The 10,524-nt window shown below is 42.3% G+C and overlaps 1 protein-coding gene across 1 annotated transcript in view; it reads right to left on the reverse strand.

The window, feature by feature from the left end:
- The window catches only part of PINX1 (PIN2 (TERF1) interacting telomerase inhibitor 1), a 62,526-nt gene that overhangs the window by 43,787 nt on the left and 8,215 nt on the right, over window positions 1-10,524 (reverse strand). The window contains exon 5 of the mRNA XM_035895420.1: window positions 8,846-8,922. Within this exon, the coding sequence (XP_035751313.1) occupies window positions 8,846-8,922 (77 nt within the window). The remainder of the gene's footprint in view (window positions 1-8,845; window positions 8,923-10,524) is intronic.

A 10,524-nucleotide genomic window follows, 5' to 3' on the forward strand; every position in this document is an offset into this window, starting at 1 on the left:
CCCCCCTCCTTTTTTATTTAACCTCTGAGGGAAGAATCCCACTGGGGAACCATCTTTTCAGGAGAAGGTGTTACTTGGTATACAGATGACAAAATTCAGCACAGAGATGCCAAGAACCAGCACTAACTGAATCAGGTGAGGCGAAGTCTTTTACCCACGCAGACCTGCATCTCACTTCATGTATTTTCCCCAGTTATTTCATTAGAGCCATTACTGATGTCAGCTTTCTTCTTCCTCCAGTGCCCGAGGACTGGATACGACCCACTGAACACTCTCAGTATAGTTAAATGACAAAAAGCTCTGAGCCACATTCTGATTAGAGACCCACTCAATCTCAATACAAAGCCACGACAGTGATTTCCCACCCACCCCCCTTTAGGGGGGAAAAAAAGAACCCACCTTGAGGTTTTGGGGGGGTTTTTTTGCAATTCAGAAAACAGAGGAACTACAGTCGTAACAAAGTTCTGTTTGGGCTTTTCCTCCTGAAAACTTTCACAAACTAAAAACTCCCACAATGCAAAAAGCAAGGGCAGCAAAAATACGCCTCCAAAAATGCAGTGCGGCTTTCACACAAAGTGGAGGTAAAAAATGACTAAGTTTTCTTGATATATGAATTTGTGGGTAAACCATTTATCAATGACCTGGTTACCTGTGCAGCAGAGTCCCTCAAGCCGAGGGCCATGTCATTCCCCTTTGACTGATTAATTAGCCAATCAAGGGATATTTTTCACTGTGCGGCATGATGGTTTATTCCAGCTAATGCATGGTCTCTAATGGTAACACATTAAAGCCAACTCGGCTCTTTAAGCCTATCGAAGTGACCAAAAGGGAAGGAGAGAAGATAAATCAAAAAAGCTCCCCCCAGTTTTGCTTCTGTTCCTAACAACCCCCCCAAGGAACTAACGCCAGAGGCAAGGCTCTTCTCCAATGAAGAGGGAAGGAAAAGCACCATTTCTTCCAGATGGGGAGATGTCTCTTCCTCTCCCTCTTTCTGCTGATATCTCAACAGCAATAATTTATCCTCAGTTGATTAACAAGGTGCTTATAGAATAGGCAACACAACATCAATACTTTGCTCTTCCTCCTTTTATCAAAAGCACTACTAGGGACACCATGCTGGGTAAAGTGATTTTTACCGGTGTTCCTGGAACAATCTTATCTGCATAGAGAAGTATTAAAAATATGGCCCAAATTAACATCTTCAGCCTAATTCATTGTTTTTCTGACTTGCCCTACACGGTGTTACAAGTTACCAGCTCAGTGCAAGAGGATTTTAGGTCTACTTTACGCTAGTCTGTGCTGCCAGGAGATTTGCTCTACCTGTACCACTCGTGTACACTGAAAATGCTTGTAGCCCTTCAGCTGTATCGTCACGCTGTCCTGCTTGGGAGTTTGGGTCACCAACCTGGACTGGCTGCCCCTGACGCATGGGCAAAGGGCTCGTACTGCAAACTGCTGCCAGAATCTGGTTTTGAGGAGTTTGGGGTTTTTTTTGTTTTGTTTTTTGTTGTTTTTTTTTTTTTTAGGAAATAATCCCTCTGGCTGTTGGGAGTCCATGGTACGCAGCAGAGCAAAACTGGAAAGGGCAAAGAAGAAACTGCAGTATTACAGTAGTAAAAAGCCTTTGCTAATGGTAATTTTAAATAATTTAATTCAAAAAGTCAGAAAGAAGAAACAAAAATGGGTGAGAACACAGGCCTAATGGTATCCTCTAATACTGACGCTGCAGAACACAGCGAGCTCCCATGGAAGCCAAGGAGAACTAAGCCACTGTAAGCTGAGTGCTACCATCTCCTAGATCATGAGTCTAAAAATCTGTAGTGATAAGCCACGCTGGTCAAAGCAGCAGTGAACTAGAGGCTGACAGAAACCTTTCTGATCAGAAGCAGGTTCCTGGGGATAAATTCCAAACATGTAAAAGCATCTTTATACTGTCTTGCAGACTCTGCCACTAGGTCACCAGCCTCTTCCCACTAAGCAACACTTAATTAAAAAAAAATGCAGCCTTCACAAGAACCAAGTAAGTCAGGAGGGCTGAGCAGTAATCACAGGCTTACAAGAACATAGTCAGCTTTTGCACCGAAACAGAATATGTTCAGAATATGTTTTTGGATAGGAGGCACCTCACTGTTAGGTGTCCCCTATGAGGGAAGAGGCACGTATCTCTAGGAAGGGTTTGGTTTCATACATCTTACCATCTTTGGAGACAGTGAACGTGCCTGTTTGGGCACCTGTGTCTCATCACTACCAAGAGAGTCTGGAGAAGATGCCAATAAAGTCAGTTGGGATTAAATCCCACTTTCTGAAACCTGTGTTTTCATTTGCCTTGGTTCTTGGTAGAACATTATATTTACTCTTCCCGATAACGCACAACACTTTACATACTTCTGTGCCAGAAATGGTCAAATCATATCTAGGAATAAGCACTGTGCAGTTCTAAATTTTAACCCCAAATCTGACTAACTCTGTAGCCTAGGGATAATTATAATACCTAGGCAAAAGATACTCAGTGCCTCTAAAAACACAATTATTCTCTCTGACAATAAATGTATAATATAAAAAGAAGGAAATATGTTAAAGACACTATCTCAGTGTTTTCCTACTGTCTTCCTCCGGAACACACTGACAGCAATTACATTTTTACTCTGATTTCTTAAGGAAGCAAAGTCTCCATAATCATTCTGCTCAGACATTTGTATACATCATGCACTCCTCTCTCCCCAGCAACGTTTTAATGCAACCTAACAGAAGCTTAGAGATTTCAAAGATATTAAGACTCTAAAATATTTCATGAAAACAGGCAGCTGGACAGAGAAGGCCAACAGATCAGCATGCACATGGACAGGGATTTCAGCATGAGATCATCTCCCTTAGTCACACAGAATCCAAGCACAACACAACCACAGGAAACCAAGCTTCAGTACTGGAGCCGCTCACAGAATGACTTGTTGGGAGATGTTTTACTTAAACCAATCCATCTTTGCCCACTCCAACAGGTCTAAAAGTGTTAAATTCATTTTTTTCTTCTTGGCGTCACTTACTAAGGAGCTGGGATTTCCCTTAGGAGACTCTTCCACTGTCCCGCTGACATCACTGCGAGGAAGCCTGCTGAAGAGTAAGCTTGCGTCTCCCTTTTTCTAATTGAAGTTCTCGCCCCCAGTACCATTTCTTGGCTTTTGCCTACCCTGATTACTATCCCTTCCCTTCCTCTGTTCTTCCCTCCCCCCAGATATTTATAGGCAGAAAGATCATCTTTTTCTGCCTCTTTTCTCAGATGAACGTATCCAGTTCCTCCACTCTCTCCTTCTAGGACATGCCCTCTAACCCTGTCGCCCATTTTGCTAAAGCCTTTTGGACTCTTTCCAGGTTTTTGATGTCCTTTTTCTGTTCTGCTTCTCAGTCCCAAATACCTCATGCTAGCAGCAGTCTCCAAAGCAGAACGGTGAAAAACCTAAGTTAAAAATTAACTAATTTTTCTCTTCTGCATTTTTTTGCTCCCTGACAGCGCTGAAAAAAGGAACAGAAAATTAATTTATACACTACCTCTGAAACAGAGACTTTTGTCACAGGTAAAAAAAATCACAGACTAGACTTGCAACTTGCCTAAAAGTCACAGTTGTGAAACCCACAAGCATCAATACTGTGATTGGTATTTTGCAGAGAGAAAGTTAAGGTGAAGGGAATTACATCAGTTTACCCATAGCTTCAGCGAGCCCATGGCAAACCCAGACTTAAATGGATTTTCAGTTATGTCCCTTAAGATTAGCCAACATGCTTTTCTGATAAGTGCTGGGAAATGTAAGTCAGTTGAGGAAGTTCTGCAAAATGTGTCAGAAGACAATTTCCTGATTTAAAAAAAAAAAAAAAGAAAAAGCAATAGGGTGGACAGTTCCATTTCTAATGACTAACACGGAAGAAATCACCACGAACTCGAGACTTTCGGGCTACTTGGATTAGGTGGTTTAAGGGAACTTACGCAGGTTTTCATCCAAGTTACAAAAATTTGGAGGAAGCAGGTTACTCATCAAACGTCTGAGACATGGAAGTGAGATGGGTGCAAAACCATTCCATTTTCTATGCATCTCAAACAGAGTTATTACAAATGCGCCAGCAAATCAGAATTACTCTCCCAGCCCCCAAAGTGAAATCAGTGCCAGAATCATGTTGTTCAGCAACCAAGTTGGGACTGTCTGTTACTCATTCCCAAATCCTCAGTCTCACTCAGGAGCATTTTCTCCAGTGATAAGGCTTCATCAGGAAACACAGCTGGATGGAGGAAGGAAATTCTGAGAAGCAAAAAAAATAGTGGGGGTTCCAGGAAGTTCAACCAGATAGGAACTAATGGAATTTGTTTTTCTGTCTCCCCAGCTCTCAGTGTTCCTAAGTAAGTGAGAAAATCAGAGGGAAAGTGGTGGCAAAAAAAGTCTGGCAGATCTTGCCCTGCAAAACAGGTCCTCACTGCAGGTCTCTAGAGACCATCGTAATTACAATTCAATATTTTTGATCACTTAGTCTCCCTGGGAAAAAACTGCAAACGTTTTCAGTTTAGGTCTACTCTGAAGCCCAGCCATTGTTTTCTTCCCCCATTTTTTTTTTAACTTGTTTTCTGGTTTTTGGGTTTTTTTGGTTTGGGTTTTTTTTTTGTTTGTTTGGGTTTTTTAAACAAAGGTCCCTGGGTAGTTTATTAAGTAGCTTTTAGTTGGACACATGATTTATCAAAAATAACAAAAAAAAAAAGCATCGCTATGTTTAACATTCAGGAGTATTAAAAGTTGCAAGTACCTATGATTAGTAATACATATCCCAGAACCATCAAAACAATAGCTTAAACTAGTATCTCATTCTTATTACTCCTAGAGAAGCTCCTGTCAACCCTTATGGGCAAACAGCATTTCCTTCCATATCCTTTGCAATTCCAGTCTTTTGAAATCTTTACAATCCTCCAGGCAACTCCCTCTTCCTTTGATAAGGTAGATAATCCAAATTTCAACATCCCCACTTACTGCAGTAGTGTCAATGCGGAACAAGAGGAAAGATCCATTAGCCAGATCAGTCCTAGGCTACAGAGACAGTTAAAAAGTGAGTCTGAGATCAGCTCTACAGTTAAGACAGCTTGGACTAAGCCAGCACAAAGCATCTCCTGCCAAAGGCTACTCCAAAGGTCAAGATCATAAAATGATTGCTAATGACTATACTAGAAAAGACTGAACACAACTAATTGGAACAGTGTCTCCGTGACATATCTGATTTGTTGAGACGCCATTTATCACAGCAGCAGTTCAGAGGTGACATGGTTTTGACAAGCACTTCAGAAGAGCCAGGATTATCTTGCTGGTCCAGAGACCATGTCACTTAGCCTTGAGCCCTTCCGCTATTTTCCATTTGACCATAAGCACAGATGGAGTTTCCTGGGTTTCGCTTTTCCCCCTCCTTTTCCTAATCTTTAAACAGTTTGGGATAACACCAACCAACCAGCCAGACCTAGTACCACAGTGCTGATGAGCATCAGTGTGATATCACTGCTGGCACCTACTGCACGTTAGGCCATTTGTAGAAATAGAAAAGCTCAACAGCCATGGGTACAACAGCTCTTAGGAGTAAGAGAAGCTCCGCAACTCACTCAGATGAAAAACCTGGCCATAATTCCATCAATGGCATACACCCTTAAACATTTCCATAACTTCCACTGTGTCTGTGATGCCTACGGAACTGCACATGGTCACCCAGCTGAGTCCGTTTACAGTGTAAGCATTTTGTTACTCCAAAATGTTCCCATCTTCTGCTCCTTAAGTTATCGCTCTCATCCATCCACTGAATTTTGTCACAGGCTTAAAATTGGAGGCTTTAAGGAAGGTACATAGTCAAAACTCAGTTGGACAAAGTTCTGAGCAACCTGCTGTAGGTGACCCTCCTTTGAGCAGGGCGGCTGATCTGGAGACCTCCAGGGGTCTCCTTCAATTTCAGTAATTCTGTGATTCTATGAAAAGCAGTTCCTGCATCTTTCCACAAAGTTACACCCAAGATGGTTCCAATCCTGCACTGAAACAACTAGAAATATGGGAAACAGAATTATGCTGAGTATCTTTGTCAAAAGATGACAACTCCACTGCAAGCTGAGGACAGGTCATTGAGGCCAAATCAAATTTGTACTGAATGCTTCTCCAACTGCACCTCTGAAAAAAGAGGAGGAATCTAACACCTCGGAAAGAGCCTTAAAGATAGGACTTGAAGCTACAGGATGAATACATTCCAGGTACTGCCTGGCATCATCTCAGTTGCAACTACAGCTGGGAACCTGCAATCAGAGTAACTGATAGTAGCAGTTCTGGCACCTATGTAAGTATGGAAGCTGTCCTCATCTACTTTGAACAGGGACAGCAGCATACTGCAGCCTACCTCAGCCTGAAGGCATACCCCAGGGCTCTGACAGACACCAGAACTCTTCCTACACTATCTCTACAGAGAACAGATATGAACAACTTGCTTCCAGGAGAATGACAGCACTTTCCTGCTCCTGTAGTGTGCACTCTGCCACATCATGGAAATGCCCAGAGCCTAGGGAGTTCAAAACCCAATGCAAACCCAGAGAGAGAGAACAGGACTGCAAATCCTCACAGGGCAGTTCCATTTGTGCCACCTTAAGGACCAGGCTCTGGAACATGATGGAAAGGGATCATGAGAGTTCATGGGTGCAATGAAATGAAATTGCTCAGAGCTGGAGGGCCTGAGCAATGCATTTTTGTTCCGTGCAAACTCCACAGATCTCTGATCCATGAAGAAAAGGAGAGGGGGGAAAAAAAAAAAAGCAATTGTGCTGCCCTTGGCTTTTTCTCCCTGTGGCTGCTTAGCAGCAGACGGTAGCCAGAAGACAACAATGCAGCTCCAAATTACATTACCTCCTGCCTGTATTTGCATGTGGAAATCTGGGTGCTTAACAGGGAACAGTCTGTGACTTTTTGCCAGAACCCTGAACCACTGGCTTGGTGTTCAGTGAGGGGGAAAAAGGGAATCTGCACGGTAGCCATCAGGCAACCACTGCATCGGTCAAGGAATTAGCAAAAGCATGCACAAACTTATATACCCTTCACAAGCAGCCATAAATGCTCTGTAGGACTAAGTCCCAGAAGTAGCAACAGCACTTTCCAAACTTATTTTCAGTTTCAAAAGATGCAGGACATGCGGAGAAAACAAGACCAACTATTTGGGACAACTCATGGGTGGACAAAATCGTCTCCCTTAACCACAGTACTGTTGATTTCCATTAAATCCCAGTTTGTCTTGCTTCATATCGACCTGACAGCAAAGGAGCCAAGAAGTAGATCCATGGCATATTTAGCTGATCAGAAGTGTTAACCCAAGGGGGCTCCGATGGTGCAAGCTTACCTACAGCATTTGAGACCTCTACCAGCTCTCACGGACTTGAAGTCCCCAAATGCTTATTTCAAGACAGTAATAAGTTAAGATGGGTTCTGTTGTGGCTGATGGCCTCCTCCCAAGCTCTTACCTTCCAAGCCAAACCATGTGACTGGTAACAAAGGTTCATACTGTTTTTTACAGTGGCAGACAAGACAGGACAGTTCTTAATTTGTTTAAATTTCTTCTAGCCTCCCAGTTTAATTAACCGTAACTGTATTTTTGTAGTTTAGAGAACAGTATTCAGAAAACAGTCTTGACATTTTTCTCTGTCCTACCAATAAGTTTAACACTCACAGCACATTCGCTGAAATTATAACACTATTGGATAGTGGCAAGCCCAAATCCTTCAAACTGTTCAATTCAAGACACCCCACTGAAGTATTCTTTATTTCGTAAGAGTTTTTTCCAGTGAAGAATCCCCATTGGATGGCTATTTGCTCTTCACAAGCTCCCTTGTCATTCTACCTAGCATTTACACAGCTACAAACCTTATATTACGTTCACTACTATGCAGGATGTCCTAGCACCTTCTTCCCCCTATTTCTCTCCTCGCAAAGTTCCCAGTGGCCTACAGTGAAGTTACAGAACAATTTTCAAGAGTACTGAACAACAAACAAGGTATCACACACAGGGTATTTCAGAAATTTCCATTCAATTTCAGGCCTAATCTTTCTCTCTAACCACAAGAGACTTTAGAGACCTCTGAACCAACAGGGCAGTTCTTGCTAAATATTAATTCATGCTTTTCCAGATGTTATCTTTTCCAAAGAATTTTTCTGGATACATTAGTCATGTCACAGTGTAAGTCTGTTGTTTTGTATAGTGATATAGCAGGGCTATTCTCTGCAAGTGTAAAATGCTAATGAATACAAAAATAAAATAAAATAAATGCTAGTACAAACCTTGATCTCATTACACAAAGTTGGAGAAAAGTCTTCTCATTAAATATTTACCAGCGTTTAAGCCATCTTTGACTCCTTTGTTAAAAGATGAGCACGACTTTGCAGCTGCTCAGCCTTTCCCCATTCTTGTGATAATAAGGGCACTTTGCTGAGATTGGCCAGTTGCTGCTGAATGTCAAATTTTATTTTGGATATTTATGCAACCTTCAGATAGAGCAAAACTGATCTACTTTGTGATGTATATTGCTTAACAAGTATCAAATTAAAATAATGAAGATTCCTAACTCCACAGAAGTTACCTCACAGTAATTCATAAAAATATGTATTAAATTCACTCTTCTAACAGTTCAGAGCACGGTCCTCCACCTGCAGCCTTCACATAGACAGAACAGTAATTTCACAGGCAGAAGACCCCTTACCTTTGACGTGCATGTGGTAATCTCATTAGCAAAAGGACATTTAAATATGTTTTTGTTATAAGGGAAAATACGCAAGGAAACAAGAGAAAGGTGAAGCCTCTTGTTTACCTGTGTCTTCATACTCTTCTGTCGCTTCCCAAATATGCAGGAGAGATCATCTTCACTGCGCGAAGAGAGATCCTTACCTGAAAGGGGTAAGGGGAGGAAAAAAAGGCCACAATCTGCACATCTGGCAACGACAGGCACATTTGATTACACAAACTCTGACCCACAGAGGTAGAGAAATTGGTTTTGGAGGCAAAAAAAGAAAAAAATCAGGAGGAGAACATTAAAGACACTAAATGAAGGCTGACCATGGCTCCCACATGTGGTAGGAAATGTGTGCGTGTAGAGGGAAAGGCTGGCGAGGAGACAACCACAGGCTGCTGGTGTATGCCCACAGGGAAACAGGTAACAGCAGCTTGTTTCCCCCCACCTGACGCTGCCATTGCCATAGCAAGACGAGGGAAGCAGCCTGCACTGCACTAAAGGCAAAGGAGAGTTGTAACCTCCTACACCCAAGGAAAGTTCAAGGAGAAACTGCACATCTTCGGATTCTCATGAGAATTCCCCATCTCTAACTCTAACAGAGTCAGGGAGTTACAGCACCTCCATACAGTGAAAAAAAAAAATAAAAAAAATCCATCTTTACTCAGTGGGGGCTTTTCTTTGATTTACGAAATGGCTTCTGAAAAGCAAACCTCCATCTCTGAAACACACTGGATTATTCCAACTTAAAACAATTTCAGGGGTGAAGCAAAGATTTCTCTGAGTTCCAGTAGGACCATTATTCCCATCTGACTGTTGTGTGGCTAGCTCAGTATCAGACATAGAGCAGGGAGAGGGAAGAAAAAGGGTGTGATATGATATTCCAAGATACTAGCAAAAGTTTAGCCGATTCCACAGTGCAGAAGCCTTTATATTGAGTTGTCCACAGCTGGTCTCAGAAAATTCTTTAAAAAAAAGTCAGCAAAAGCTAAAGGAACAAAGTTAGTCCAGATAGGCCAACTTATTAGGAGCCTGCTGGGGTCTTACTCCACTTGACCATCTGATTCCTAAATCACTGACCTCAAAATGAATCTAAGCACTTGTAATGGACAAAAAAAAAATGAAATCTGACTATTCCACTTGTTTCTTCTTCTCAGGATCCCAACTGCCCACAGAGGGTAAGCAGACACATCAGCCTAGAGGAGAACATGTTACCCAGCTTTTTGGTGTCTCACTGTGCGGCCTCTACGTGTCCTTTCCCAAGCAAGCTGGATGAGACTGGTGGCTCTTTTCAGCTTTATCTTAGCCAAGGCTTGGAATACGAGACTTACATTCCTAGTTCCTCCTGCTCCTCCTCTCACCCTATGCTTTCTTTCCATGCCTACCCCCACCCCAAAGAGACACCCCCTCTTTTTGCATTCTCTAACAGAGAATATCTAATCTCCAGTTTAGCTGACAGACCAAATCTTCTGCAGCATCACAGTTGAACAGCTACTAGAAAAGCAATTGAAATCACTGTCTTAATCTCAAAGTGGTGTGTATTTCCCAGTTCCAAGCGTGGCTGCTAAGGCTATGTCTGGTGCCTATGTTCCTCCAGCAGAGAGGCTACAAAATAGCACCAGAAACGGAAGCTGCATTTTCTACTGTTGCTGCTCCCTTCTCCCGCTTTTGTGTGAGCTCGTCTTGTTTAGTCTAAAAGGAAGCAGGATCGGACTTGAACAACAAGGGCCAGAACAACATTAGCCTCTCTCAAATAACTT

The sequence above is a fragment of the Egretta garzetta genome, unplaced genomic scaffold (genome assembly GCF_000687185.1).
Source record: "Egretta garzetta isolate BGI_Z169 unplaced genomic scaffold, ASM68718v1 scaffold325, whole genome shotgun sequence".
Lineage (NCBI taxonomy): Eukaryota > Metazoa > Chordata > Aves > Pelecaniformes > Ardeidae > Egretta > Egretta garzetta.